General features: G+C 44.5%; 1 protein-coding gene across 1 annotated transcript in view; it reads right to left on the bottom strand.

Moving 5' to 3' along the window:
- Positions 1 to 508: 508 nt before the first annotated feature.
- The window catches only part of LOC135528074 (protein bassoon-like), a 159,106-nt gene continuing 144,511 nt past the window's right edge, over positions 509 to 15,103 (bottom strand). Inside the window, 7 exon segments of the mRNA XM_064956848.1 lie at positions 509 to 4,988; positions 9,720 to 9,812; positions 10,055 to 10,192; positions 11,398 to 11,453; positions 11,604 to 11,735; positions 12,726 to 12,831; positions 14,131 to 14,963. Coding sequence (XP_064812920.1) covers positions 11,413 to 11,453; positions 11,604 to 11,735; positions 12,726 to 12,831; positions 14,131 to 14,963 — 1,112 coding nt within the window. The 3' untranslated portion in view covers positions 509 to 4,988; positions 9,720 to 9,812; positions 10,055 to 10,192; positions 11,398 to 11,412.

Genomic DNA, 15,103 nt, shown 5'->3' with positions numbered 1-15,103 from the left:
TCACATCAGATCTTAGTGAAAAAAATATCAGAATTTGGCTTCCTGCGTAAACGTAGCCCATTGTGCCTGACTACCTCCGGAGGTGGCGAGGAAGATCTGATCACAATGCAGCTTTTAATCATCTACACCGTCTGAAAATATGGGCACAATCAGGACAAAGGACGCAAGTTAAGAGGCAGGTATAAACAGGGCTATAGAATGCTCACTATAATGATCAGACTGTATTGCTTGTAATTCTAGAAAGATTACAGACAACAGTATTTTTTTGTATTTCTCTTTTATTCTTTTCCTGATTGAAATGTATTGTAAGGTCATTATTTCATTCATCACATTACATGACATGATGCACCAAGTCTACTACAACTGTTTACAGGAATACACTGAAACATACACAAGGTTTTCAAATGGATACATGAAGTATAGCTCATTGCACTTACAACAGTGAATGTAACATCTTATTTATTTAGGGTCTCTGTCTTTATTTTCTGTTGCTTTTTTTTCAATTACATTTTCTTTTTTTACAAACCTCCATCCAGTTAATGGAAGCCAGGATGTCCCTTTTGAGGAAGGTGTTTTTCTTCTCGTTTTACAAACACAACATGTATAGAAACTCTACACAGACCAATATGTTTCTGAATACAACTTTTTGTTTTTAATTAAACAGTCTGCACAAGCCAGCCACATACACAATGCTTTTTTGTCATTTTTATTCACAAAAGCACAAGTTTGGCAAGGTCAGCCTGCATGGCTTTCCATGCCTGTGATAGTGTTTAGTATGACATTTACATGTTGTACAGAGCAGTCTATGACCCTGACTGGTATTTACAGTGAATATGTCTGCCTGCCTGTCAGATGTAAGGAGAGGCTTTATGCTGCATTAGCTCATGCACTTGTTACTTTTCACTAAGGTGAAAGATGATGCTCCCTGATGGTTGAGAAAGATTTTTTTGTCGCTTTTTGTCCGGCATTCCCTTGTCTGTCACCCTATTATGTTCATCCATAGTAATGTCCTGTTGTTGTTCGCTGTGCATAGCCATCCACAAGGACCCACAGCAAGGGCAGATAGTCGCAGTTGCTATGCTACTTTAAAAGCACACTTTTTGGTTGCCGTAAAAAAAAGACATGGGGGTTTTATTTGTCCCTGGCAAAATGCTGTGGTCCAAAACCCATCCAGAGTACATGTAGGACTGGATGGGACAGTAATAAGATGGCTTTCTTGATTGACCAGTATTGTAATAATAAGCCCTTACTACTATGCATATTAACGTCCCATTTCATTTCACCACGGTGCATTTTGTGTGTGCTTTCCTGAGGCAAAGTGATTGAACACAGTTACAAACTATTTCGAACATAAACAAGTCATAATTGGATTTTGGTCAGTATTGATTCTCTTTTTTTACAACTTCATTATTATCTCTATCTCATTTACATATCTGATCATCCAGTCACTGACAGTGACTTTATCTGTCGCTAGTTTGTTCTAACGGCCTGTGAGGTGCTTTCCATGCCAGTCATATCTACTGTAAGGAGGCCTTTGTAACAGTAGGACAATATTGATCTGATCATCATTCTATTCCATGAACTTCATAGGGATTTCGCCAGTGTACCAATGTATCTGTATGATACAATAATATTTGTGTATAGATATTCCATTAAAGTATGCTATAAAAATAACTCCACTTTTTTACATTGAAATAATCGCCCATACTTGAAACAGCAGTTACTGTACTGAGTGAGTTGTGGGTTAAGGGATTTTCACACTAAAGCCTTTCAAGCCAAATGAATGGTGAGTGGGTATAGCCTACAATAGTTTTCGGTGGGCTCACTGAAAGGAAACAAGCAGCCTCCCGTCAACGTTCAAACTTCTTGAATATCATAGTATGTTAGTAGGTAGTGGCAGTGTACACACACCAGGTCATTCCCTTCGATCATGAAAAGGGCCTGTCATTTCTCGAATATGTGTTATATATATTTATCATATAGTATTTGTTTTACATATTTATATAAATGATATATTTAATCTCTTCATATAATTGGCTTAAGTCTTTAGCAGCTTCATTCTATTCTATGGAATAACAAGTGCACAAACTAGCAGCCAAGTATTGGAATCCATGGCCGTCCAACAAAAATGTGGTCTTCAGCACTGTACGTACAAGACCATTCGCTGTGCCCAGCAACCCATGCTTGAAGCAATAAGATGGCAGACTTTATTGACACTATTCTGCATCGAAAAATGGCACCTTATTCCCTATAGCCAGCCTATAGTACACTAATTGGAATAGTGTGCCATTTTAGGGTGCCTATGTAGATAACCAGTTGGCAACCGGTTCCAATTTTCAGTGAAGGGACTGAAACATGCCACTAAAAAGAATTTAAAGAAACATTGAATCAAATTCCTGACGTACACATATTGTAGCTATTTACAAACAAGTCAATCTATTTCTGTAGCAGAAATGCTAAAAGGAAGCAGTATTTGTCTCAGCCATGACAATGATAGTGGTATTCAGTTTCTTCCCTATTACTTCACCCAAATATGATTCATTGCATAGAACGTTTGAAATGTCAAAGTTGCCGTCGACCACACACTTGTTTTATTTGCCAGATAATGGTTTGTTTTTTAGTAGGATGGTGAGAAACACACGCATACAGTACTCACACACATACACACATCAGGAACGTAACGATACAGAAGTGACTGTTACTGAGGTTTTGCCAGAGCATGCTTGATTCCAGCAACCACAGAAAGAGAAAGAGAGAATATACATCACGTTTGGGCTCCCATCAGTAGGCCTCTAGCGTCTGAGCGTATCACCAGTAACACTACTACACACGCTGCACTGCAAAGAACAGCAGGAAGAACACTGACCTGAGAGGTTTCCGTGACATTCGTCAACATTTTGGGGTTTGTAGTTTGGTCGCAAATACAAAGACAAAAAACAACCGACTGTGCTGTATCTTTGACACTTCAGTGTCTAATCCACCGAACACCTTTTGCTACCTCGCACATAACTCATACATCACTGTTGCCCGCAGCCATATGTGAGTGTGTGCAGAGTAGGTGTCTCTCCAACCTAACATCCTCAGTCTGTTTGAAACACATAGCCAATATGTGCTCCATGTCTGTAAGGTGTTTCTCTTTCCCTGTGATGGTGTTTTGGATGTTAAAAGTCTGTAGTAAGCCAGAAAACATGAAAACCCAATGATTATGACAGTCAACAAAAGAATGCTGAACTACTTCAAGTCAGATACAATGGTGATTTGCACTGGTTTGTATTCAGTGCCTCTCTGCTGTCTTGCAGTGCTCATGTATCATAATGGGCAGATATGAAAGGCCTTGACTGGGCAGTACCAAACTACCAGACTGGATTTACAAGGTTGTATTTATTAGAGCACTCCGTAGCAATACGTTTTGCAACGGAAAACAAAAACAAGCTTTTCTTATTGGACAATTTCAGGTAGTCCCTCCTTGTTTGTCAGTTTTTTAAATTTTGTTTGGTGCCTAATGAATACAACCCAGGTGTGGCCCTGTTAAGATGTGATAGCAGAATATCGCAGAGGCAACACATTCCTGACTAACGATTTGTAAAATGACACAAGATTGTGCTCTTTACTGACTTTCTTCCACATACTATTGCTTTTTCATTATTAATAATCATAAATAAATAACGTAATCAATGATTATGGACACCATAAACACACAAATGTATGAGAAAATACACAATATAAAGGATTACAAATTTAAAAGTGAAACAAAATCCTAAAATATAAATTAATCTCCCAGCCAGTGTTCCAGCGGACATCATTATTACATAAAAAAGTCTGCAATTAAAATAAGCTTTATGGATAGAACATGGAGTAAAAAAATAAGATGTAACTTTACTCTAAATAAAAAAGAATGGAATGATTAAGGCGCATCCACTGTCCTGTAACAGAAAATCAGGCAAATACAGAACGAGAACAAAAAACGGAGTCATAAAAAAAACAACCACCAGGAACCCAAACGTTCTGGGGATGTTTTTTCTTATTAATGGCTTTGCAATGGCTAAAAAACAAACCTGGCCACATTCGGCTCTCATGGTGCAATCGAAACCTCCCGAATGATGATTCTCCCATCCTGTGGCCAGATTCAGTGTTGTGTCCTCCTCGTCTTCTTTTGGATACATTTTTACTCTCATGTTTTATTATTATTATTATTAACCAATGTCTTATGGCCTCTGTGACTGAAATGGTGAACAGTGTAAAGGTCTTGGATATAAAGTTCCATGCATTTCCGAATCCTAAATCCACAATACACTTCTTAGACACATCGCAAGAGGGGAAAAAATGGAACGAACGAGTCAGCATTAAAAAAAATGGGGCCTTTTTCCATTCTGGAATGTAGAGAAAAAAACTGAGCAAACTGTGGAGACTTCCTCCTAGCTTCTGTCAACCTAGTCATCCTTATTGTCTTTTCTTCTTCTTTCCTAAATTATCAGCATCCAAATTAAACAGGAGGTCTTTAGTACCAGAAAAACCTGTTCTTCTCTTTTCTTTTTCAGAGATGAGAGGAGAGTGTGACTGTGTGTTTTTTAATCTGAGCACAGGTTTCCGGAATCAAGGATCCTACCATGCCACCACGGTTACGAACCCCAGCAGGCAGCAGCACAACAGCCCACAGACTAGAGGATAGCATCATTACCGTGTTGCAGGGTCACAGTACTGTGGCCCCTTCCCATCCTCCTACAGAGCAGCTGGGTGGAGTATTCCTTAGTATAGAGCCCATTCCCCAAAGGATAATGGCTGTTTGGGAGGTGATGGTCCTTGAGGAGTGACATCCTGGTGATGAAGACCCATATAGTGGCAGGGATCAGGCTCTCTATCCAGCTAGCCTCTCTCTGGAGGGATCCTCAGGGCTTGTAATCCAATGGCTTAGGTGTTCAGGGTGGCTCAGGTGTCAGTGTTCTTGTTCTTTGGCTTGGGGCATTGCAGTCTGGGGGCTTCAAACCGTTCTGGAGAAGAAAAACAAAGTCATGTGACTAGTTTCCTATGAGTAGCTCACTACAGGCTAAATGACAGAGTAAATAAATAAAATGGACCCCCAATGAATAACAGAGGAACAAATCATTCTGTGGCGATGAGATTTCTAAATCAACACTTCCATTACAATGTGCACGTGAACACAAGATTAAAACAGAGTGGAATTCTGTGATTCAACAATAGATGGCGGAAGAGCAGAGGAAAAGCAGGACTGAACTGTACACTGTACTGAGGTCAGTGCCGGTTGTGTAATTATACTGCATCTCCATGACATTACACTCAATTTATCCTCAGTGAAACGTATTTAACAAAATAGTAACAGTAATAATCCGTGAATATTGTAATTATAAGCGCATGGAAGCCTGTCGCCTCTCACTGAATCTGGCATAAATACTGCAGAACACTCCATTTCACAGATATACAGTAACTTGATGCAAGATGGTCTACGGTACATGAGAGTCCATTCATTCAGTTAGCAGCACCAATGTCTGTATGTGAGAATGCTATGCTGAGAGAGACAGACAGACTGGGGCTGTGGTCACATGAGGCGGTTATTCATCATGATATGGCCAGCTGCACCAACATGCACCACAGACACAGCATGGGTCTCTGTCTCAGGCAGCACACTGCCATTGCTAACAACTCAACCTGATGGATGTACAGTATGTTATCGATGTATAACGGTGTTATAATCGATGTTACACACTCGTTTCAAATGAATCATCTCTAGGAGAAAATCAACCACGCTTACATGTATTAGTAGGGAGACATTATGTTAGCTTCAGGAACATCTTTACTAAGATGACAACATGATTCCTGCTCTACATCATTCTCTCTCTCTCTCTCTCTCTCTCTCTCTCTCTCTCTCTCTCTCCTTAACAACAGAGACGGAGACATTATGTTAGCTTCAGGAACATCTTTACTAAGATGACAACATGATTCCTGCTCTACATCTCTCTCTCTCTCTCTCTCTCTCTCTCTCTCTCTCTCGCCTTAATAACAGAGACGGAGACATTATGTTAGCTTCAGGAACATCTTTACTAAGATAACAACATGTTTCCTGCTCTACATCATTCTCTCTCTCTCTCTGTCCCTGTCTCTCTGTTTGTCTCTGTCTCTGTCTCTCTCTGTCTCTCTCTCTCTCTCTCTCTCCTTAACAACAGAGACGGAGACATTATGTTAGCTTCAGGAACATCTTTACTAAGATAACAACATGATTCCTGCTCTACATCATTCTCTCTCTCTCTCTGTCCCTGTCTCTCTGTTTGTCTCTGTCTCTGTCTCTCTCTGTCTCTCTCTCTCTCTCTCCTTAACAACAGAGACGGAGACATTATGTTAGCTTCAGGAACATCTTTACTAAGATGACAACATGATTCCTGCTGTACATCATTCTCTCTCTCTCTCTCTCTCTCTCTCTCTCTCTCTCTCTCTCTCTCTCTCTCTCTCTCTCTCTCTCCTTAACAACAGAGATGGAGACATTATGTTAGCTTCAGGAACATCTTTACTAAGATAACAACATGATACCTGCTGTACATCATTCTCTCTCTCTCTCTGTCCCTGTCTCTCTGTTTGTCTCTGTCTCTGTCTCTCTCTGTCTCTCTCTGTCTCTCTCTCTCTTTCCACTGCTGTCCCACGGCGGTAGAAGGAAGCCTCTGTGAGCATAGTGGTCAATTTATAAATGTTTGTGTGTGTGTGTTCCTGTATGTACCAGTGTGTGTGTTCCTTTATGTACCAGTGTGTGTGTTCCTTTATGTACCAGTGTGTGTGTTCCTGTATGTACCAATGTGTGTGTTCCTGTATGTACCAGTGTGTGTGTTCCTTTACGTACCAGTGTGTGTGTTCCTTTATGTACCAGTGTGTGTTTGTGTGTGTGTGTGTGTGTGTGTGTGTGTGTGTGTGTGTGTGTGTGTGTGTGTGTGTGTGTGTGTGTGTGTGTGTGTGTGTGTGTGTGTGTGTGTGTGTGTGTGTGTGTGTGTGTGAGAGTGAGAGAGATACTGTATGTAGGACATCCCTGCATTCCTGTGAGTCTTAGTAGATGTCAGGTGATCCACACAGTCCAAAAACAGCCATGCTATCTTCAGTAATGCTATCGTCAATATCTTAAGCACTAGGGGTCTGTTCAGGTGTCACCTTACAGAAAGTTCAGATAACAGAAAGAAAATTTTTGTTTGGAACAGACATCATTAACTGACAGGGAGAACAGGGAATGCGTTATCTGTATTCATAACATTTCTACCTCAGTGAAAACAGTCTAGGTCCCCCTGTGACCCCGTGACCTCACTAGGCACCATGGGAGAGCAGGGCTCAGATGTCACCAATGTACAAGTGCTGCTCTGCTCTGCCTAATCTGCTCTACAGTCCACTTGTGATAACTGCTCTTTGGATGAGTGCAAACTATGTCTAAGTGCAATAAAGTTCTCGTCTCAATGCAACATGGTTTGTTTGAATCAGCCCTGAAAAGCACATGCTCTGGTTTAGTGCACCCTGTCACAACAGTCCCAAGCAGTTGCATTTATCAGGACTTAACTATTCTCCAGAAGAGCTGATCATGTAAACTTGGCACAAATACAGGGTTTGATTACCACCGATCTGATCTTCAAAATGAACAACTTCACAACACAATGAAAACCAATCAGGATCGCTCTCTCTAACCAATCAGGAATGCTCTCTCTAACCAATCAGGAATGCTCTCTCTAACCAATCAGGAACGCTCTCTCTAAACAACCATAAAGTCTCTTTGATCACTGTCACAAAGATAGACAAATGCTGCTGTTGCACTGTTTTCTCCTCCGTTATGTCACTGTATGTTTTGGATTCATCATTCTAGCCTTGAGCCTAGTCAATTACTCTGGCATTTTCAATGTAGGAAAGCAGTCATGCATTACTACTGCATGATGTGAAGTCTATTAGGCACCATAGGAGGGGAGGAAAGGAGGTAGAGAGAAGAGGAGGAAGAGTTAGAGAGAAGAGAAGGAGGATGAGGAGGTGGTAGAGAGAATAAGAGGACGTGGTAGAGTGAAGGAGTAGGAGGTAGAGAGAGGAGAAGGAAGAGAAAAGAGGAGGTAGAGAGAGAAGGAAGAGAAAAGAGGATGAGGTAGAGAGAAGAGGAGGTGGTATAGAGAAGAAGAGGAGGTAGAGAGAGGAGAAGGTAGAGAGAAGAGGAGGAGGTAGAGACAGGAGAAGGTAGAGAGAAGAGGAGGAGGTAGAGAGAGGAGAAGGTAGAGAGAAGAGGAGGAGGTAGAGAGAGGAGAAGGAAGAGAAACGAGGATGAGGTAGAGAGAGGAGAAGGAGGTAGAGAGAGGAGGAAGAGGTAGAGAGAAGAGGAGGTAGAGAGAGAAGGTAGAGAGAGGAGGAGGAGGTAGAGAGAGGAGGTAGAGAGAGGAGAAGGTAGAGAGAGGAGGAGGTAGAGAGAGGAGGATGTAGAGAGAGGAGAAGGTAGAGAGAGGAGAAGGTAGAGAGAGGAGGAGGTAGAGAGAGGAGAAGGTAGAGAGAGGAGGAGGAGGTAGAGAGAGGAGGAGGTAGAGAGAGGAGAAGGTAGTATATTATGTGGTGGAGCATAGTCCCTGGTTGAACTCCTGTTAAAACTGCTGCTAGGCCTAGTGGTGTATTTGACATGGTTACATGGTTACAGCAAACTGCACATTTAGTGGAGGAACAGTGAGGAGTTGAGAGGTCTATAGTCTATACTGTATGTTGGCTAGGGAGGGGGGAAGAAGCAGTCACGGGGGAGGTTGATGGATACATAATCTTATAGCAAACATTACCCTGTCACTGAACCTCATATCCATCCACGGATACTGTTACTGGCCAAAGAGCCTATCTATAATCAGAGAGCGTGAATATGATCAGTCCAGTTCATAACCAGATAACTGGTTGCATTATTAAAAACAGGGGCCTAGCCAGGAGGTAACAATACCCTAACTATACATGTTTGAGGGTAGAGCATGTTGTGTCTTCTAATGCTTTGTGATATAAAAGGACTGCAGTTGAGCCACAAGAGAAGTCTGCTGTTCAGTTACAAACAGACACCAGCGCAAACAGATACCAGCACCAAATCGGTTGTTTTCTACAATCTCTATAAACTGGTAAAAGAGGTACAAGATAACAAATGGTGCTAACTGCCAAAAACAATGATACAATGTCATAGACACGTGTATTTGCCCTAGATTACATGCTATCTCTAATAAAAGAATCATATATTAATGTGCCTTATATTAACCCTCTGAGGTAAGATCAACACTCTTCATGAGGGTTGTATTACATACATTGGACATTGAGCCCTTCTCACTCTTCTCTAGCCCTGGTTTCCCATTGAAACATGACCTGGAGCTGACAGTTCCACTGCCTGTATTGCTGTCACAGTAGTATGGCTGTTACTCATGCAGAGGCTGACAGAGGTCAAAGGTCAGTGTTCATGGCAGGGTTAGCACAAGGTGCAGTATTATTTTGCTGTAAACAGGATAGGCCTACTATATGCAAACAATAGCAGGAGCGACGTAACTGCAACATATTATGGAGATGTACCTAATATCTACCTTTGCTGTGACCTATACCTTTACCATAACATCACTTCATAATTGACTATAATGGTAAATAATGATCATTGTTTTGTTATGATTATTGTGTCATTATTGTATTACTAAGGTATACACTGTCCTTATCTAATCTAAGTTGTGTTCGATGTGTCTGTGTGCATTACTTACTGTCTGGCCGGCCAGAGAAATCAGCATGGTTTCTCTCCCATTGTGTGCGTAGACCTGGGACATGCAGCATCCATTGATTCCTGTCCTCATTGGCTGAATGGAAAAACCAAGATCAATCAATCTTGAGCTGGTCGTTCATGTCAGGTTTTCTCATCTTTTCCAGTTGTATTTTAAAATGCTGCAACTTGAAATATACACTGTATGTGTTTACAAGTTCAGAATAATTTAGGTTTTTAAGAGTTACACTAAAATGAAGCCACTTTACGAAGTAGTTTTCTATGTAGTTTTATGAAAATGAGGGAACTTTCAGCAGAAAATAGAGATTTTGGACTCACCAGTGCGCTCAGATATCTTCTCTTGGTCGCTGTATTTCTCCCCTCCCTCCCTCTCTCTCACAGTAAAACAAAGCGGGGGTCTTCCTAGGTTTTTCTGGTACGAAGCCTCACGACATCCTCCATAACATTTACAGATACCTGGAATCCAACGATGGTGAGTCACCTCCTTGTTACTTACTGAGGTGAGCTGTCATGCTGTTATATAATCCTAGTTCAGGACTCAGGAGAGACACTCAAACCTGCACAAAGTGGTTTGGGGAAAGAACCCAACCATCCACACACAGTGGGGAAAGAACCGAACCATCCACACACAGTGGGGAAAGAACCGAACCATCCACACACAGTGGGGAAAGAACCCAACCATCCACACACAGTGGGGAAAGAACCGAACCATCCACACACAGTGGGGAAAGAACCGAACCATCCACACACAGTGGGGAAAGAACCGAACCATCCACACACAGTGGGGAAAGAACCGAACCATCCACACACAGTGGGGAAAGAACCGAACCATCCACACACAGTGGGGAAAGAACCGAACCATCCACACACAGTGGGGAAAGAACCGAACCATCCAATATATATCCCATTTAGCAGACGCTTTTGTCCAAAGCGACTTACAAGTCGGCTGGGGCCACTACTTTTACATGTGGGTGGTCCCAGCGGGAATCGAACCCACGACGCTTGGCGTTGCAAGCGCCATGCTCTACCGACTGAGCCAACCATCCACACACAGTGGGGAGAGAACCGAACCATCCACACACAGTGGGGAAAGAACCGAACCATCCACACACAGTGGGGAAAGAACCGAACCATCCACACACAGTGGGGAAAGAACCGAACCATCCACACACAGTGGGGAAAGAACCGAACCATCCACACACAGTGGGGAGAGAACCGAACCATCCACACACAGTGGGGAAAGAACCGAACCATCCACACACAGTGGGGAAAGAACCGAACCATCCACACACAGTGGGGAAAGAACCGAACCATCCACACACAGTGGGGAGAGAACCGAACCATCCATACACAGTGGGGAAAGAACCGAACCATCCACACACAGTGGGGAAAGAACCAAACCATCCACACACAGTGGGGAAAGAACCGAACCATCCACACACAGTGGAGAAAGAACCAAACCATCCACACACAGTGGGGAAAGAACCGAACCATCCACACACAGTGGGGAAAGAACCGAACCATCCACACACAGTGGGGAAAGAACCGAACCATCCACACACAGTGGGGAATATCATGAGGTTCTGTCTATAGCCGAGCACACTGTCATCTCCCAGGCTGTGTTAAGGCTTTCTACTCCGTAGTGCCAGGTGAACACTTACCCTCATCTCAGCACCTCACCACAATGAGGTGAACTTCTTGCCGAAACCGGAGATAGCTGATGGATGAAGATAGACAGATGGAGGAAGATAGATAGACAAATGGATAAACAGAGAGAGAGACAGACAGGTGTGATTAAGCACATTGTAACAATTAGAATGCATAAGAGTCTGAGTAAAAACATGGAGTCTGAACTCCAGCAGGGCACCTTCTCCTAGTTTTCCTGCTGCCTCTGCAGGGTTTCCTGGTAGGACCTTGGAGAGGAGACTCTCCCCCTCCACCCCAGGTTGACCCGCTGCCGCGCTCCCAATGCCACCGGGTCTAGGGGCGGCCTTGGAGCCTACAGGATGGAGGGAGAGGGGAGGAAGAGGGATGATGATTAGAAAGACATTCTTTATAATCCAGTTGATGCCATACTCTGTTTTCGTGCACACTATCACAACAGTTTGAAGCCAGCGTATTTATCAGGAGATGAATGCATCAGATTTACACTGTAATCTGATATCCCGCGGTGCTTAAAAGGCCACACAGGTTTACACACTGACTCTGACCCTGGTGTCTATTTCCACAACACAACTGTCTATGCAGCTGTCAGTGAGGTGAAGGTGATGGGACTGTATAGACTACTAGAGCATGTGAACACAGACCCAGACATGACATGGAAATGAACTTTCCCTCTCTGTTTTCTGAGTTAAGATGATCCATCACCAGGGCCAGGATGAATCGCTGGGATTGAACAGGACACCCGTGATACCTGATTATGTAGCAATTTGATCGTTTGCAAGTGTCCGTCCGTCCGTCTGTCTGTCTGTCTGTCTGTCTGTCTGTCTGTCTGTCTGTCTGTCTGTCTGTCTGTCTGTCTGTCTGTCTGTCTGTCTGTCTGTCTGTCTGTCTGTCTGTCTGCCTGCCTGCCTGCCTGCCTGCCTGCCTGCCTGCCTGCCTGCCTGCCTGTCTGTCTGTCTGTCTGTCTGTCTGTCTGTCTGTCTGTCTGTCCGTCCGTCCGTCCGTCCGTCCGTCCGTCCGTCCGTCTGTCTGTCTAATGCAAGGGTGTCAAACTCATCCCAAGCAGGGCCCGAGTGTCTGCAGGTTTTGTTTTTCCCTTTCAATTAAGACCTAGACAACCAGGTGAGGCGAGTTCCTTACTAATTAGTGACCTTAATTCATCAGTCAAGTGCAAGGGAGGAACGGAAACCTGCACTCACTCGGCCCTCCTTGGACTGAGTTTGACACATGTTCTAATGCCTAGGAGAGTACAAGTGTACTAATCCCTCCCAGGGAAATGTTCAGTGGGTGGAGCAGCAGCAGTGTGGACGCAGGCAGGGATACTTACCTATTCCTGTGAGTGGGGGTTGAGGTGTTTTTGCAGGCTGGGCTGCCCCTCCTATGACAGCTTTGGCCCCTATGGCAGTCACAGGGGGTGTGTTTGCGACAGGTGCCTGTTGGAAAAGAGAGACAGAGCGATGAGGAACACGGATGGTTAAACTGACTGTATACCATTTATTCTGTTCTGATGCACTCAAAGATTAGCCTTATATCATGGCGACCCCTGCTGTAATATCCCAAAACGTCATTTGACAGACATATTGAGAATGATGAGTATTAGCTATTAGCCAGAGATCGTTTCCTCCCTGCCAACCAACCAGCTGTGCATCTAAACGTGCATCGTGATTTACAACCTGGGAATAGGATCTCTGTAACGGGTTATTGGAGAAAATATAACGTATCTAATTAGCTTAGCATTGTGGACACTTGACAAATAATCACACACGATCTGTTTTGCATTCATTCTAACCTGTGAATGGATGCAATGCTCCACAATTTAGCATGTTTAATCAATGATTTTTAATCACTCAATGGGCCATTCAGAGAGAATAAGCACCGTTGACAGTTCAAATCAATGTGGGACAGGATGAATGTGATTGAATGAATATGATTTCCTGACAACTGCATTTCCATTTCACATAACAACAATCATAGAATCTCTGTGTCCAGTCCTCCCACTGTTTGTCCCAGCTGCCTGCATTCCCCTCTGATTTCCATAATGCCTCAATATAAGTGTCAAAATACCCTAAAGATGTATATAAAGATCTGAAGCAATACCAAGTATGTGGTCAGTATAGTCTACAGCATAAAGAGCCTCGAATTCCTATAATACAGGATTTCTATGGCCTACAGTGCAGCATTATATGTAAAACACAACACATAGCCGAAAGACGTTGCACATTCTGTAGTGTTGTACATAATAATAAATGTGCTGTATTCAGAGACATAACAAAACAAACAGGGAATGGAAGGATTGAGAATGATTTGCAGCGGAAGACATTTTGGGGGATGAATCTCTCTCCTCCATTTGAGTGGAATAGACAGAGGCTGTTACACTGCCACTATCTACAGCCACAGTGCTAATCACAGCACTAGATAAGGTCTTCCAACAGGGTTTCACACACTGAAATAAAGCCTCCTCTCAGAGTGATGTGCTAGGCCTTATCAGAGGGACAGAGGGAGAGAGGGGTTGGCGAGGGAGATGGAGAGAGCAAGATAGAAATGGGGGGAGGTAGAAGAGAGAGGAAGAGGAGAGGGAGAGAGGCCACCAAACACCTCTAATGATGTCAATGCGTTAAATAACTACATACATTTACAGTGATTCTCATTATAATTCATACATTTCCAATCTAGTGTCACTGACTGTAACGTCACTTGTACTGTACTGTAAGTCATAATCCTGTACTCACCACAGTTGGTGGCAGTTGCCCCAGTGCGCCTCCTGCCTGTGGCTGGCGACTGGCCTGACCAGGACCAAGCTGACCAGGCTTCGCCTGTAGACCCTGCTGGGCTTGGCCCGGGCCCAGAGGCTGCTGGCCCCCAGGAGTGGTGCCTGCAGGGATGGTGCCTGTCTGCCGTGCCGCCGAGGTCTGGGGCTGCTGCTGCAGCTGGGTGCGCTGACCTGGCTGCAGCCCGTCCTGCTGGGAGGTAGGACCCTGTCCCCTGGAGCCTGGAGGCCCACTGGTGGAGCCCTGCCCACGTCCAGAACTGCCCTGGCCCCTGGAGGTAGAAGAAGGGTGGCCCTGGAGGTCCTGCTGCTTCCTGGAGGAAGTCCGCCCATCGTGAGAGGACGAGGACTTGGAGGAGCGGCCCTGGCTGTGGTGGTGGCCCGACGGGTCCCTGGAGTAGTCTGACGAGTGATACCCCCCCTGGGAGCGGGAGTCGCCCCTCTTTCCCGACGAGGACAACTGGCGGGAGTCGTGGCGCATGGACGGGTCTTTGGGGTGGCCCTTGGAGGAGCGAGAGGAGCGAGGCTCTTCCGAGTGGCGGGACGTAGAGGAGTGTCTCCCGGAGCTGCTGCTGCCATGGGGGCGGTGGTCCCGCGAGGAGGAGTGACGGGCTTGGCCATACTCGTCCTGGGGCCACAGGTCCTCCTCTGGGGGCTCATCGTAGTCATGGTAGGTGTGCTTGACGTGGCGGCTGCGGCCGGACGAGGAGTGGCCTCCACTGCCGTAGTGACGGGAGCCGGAGCGCAGGTCCCTGGGCTTCTCAAACCAGTCTGTCTCCTCTTGGCCAAGATTGTAGGCTTTGGAAACCAAGAGCAGATCACAGTCAATCTCCAAGTCCGACGGCGACAGAGGCATGCAGACTGAGGCCATGCAAAAGAAGAACGGGAAGGAGAGAAACAAAAAAAGAAGAGAAGTCGATATTTACACCCATGCATTT

This window comes from Oncorhynchus masou, chromosome 33 (assembly GCF_036934945.1).
Source record: "Oncorhynchus masou masou isolate Uvic2021 chromosome 33, UVic_Omas_1.1, whole genome shotgun sequence".
NCBI lineage: Eukaryota > Metazoa > Chordata > Actinopteri > Salmoniformes > Salmonidae > Oncorhynchus > Oncorhynchus masou.
The sequence above is the reverse complement of the archived record's forward strand: the minus strand, read 5'-3'. Positions and strand labels throughout refer to the sequence as shown.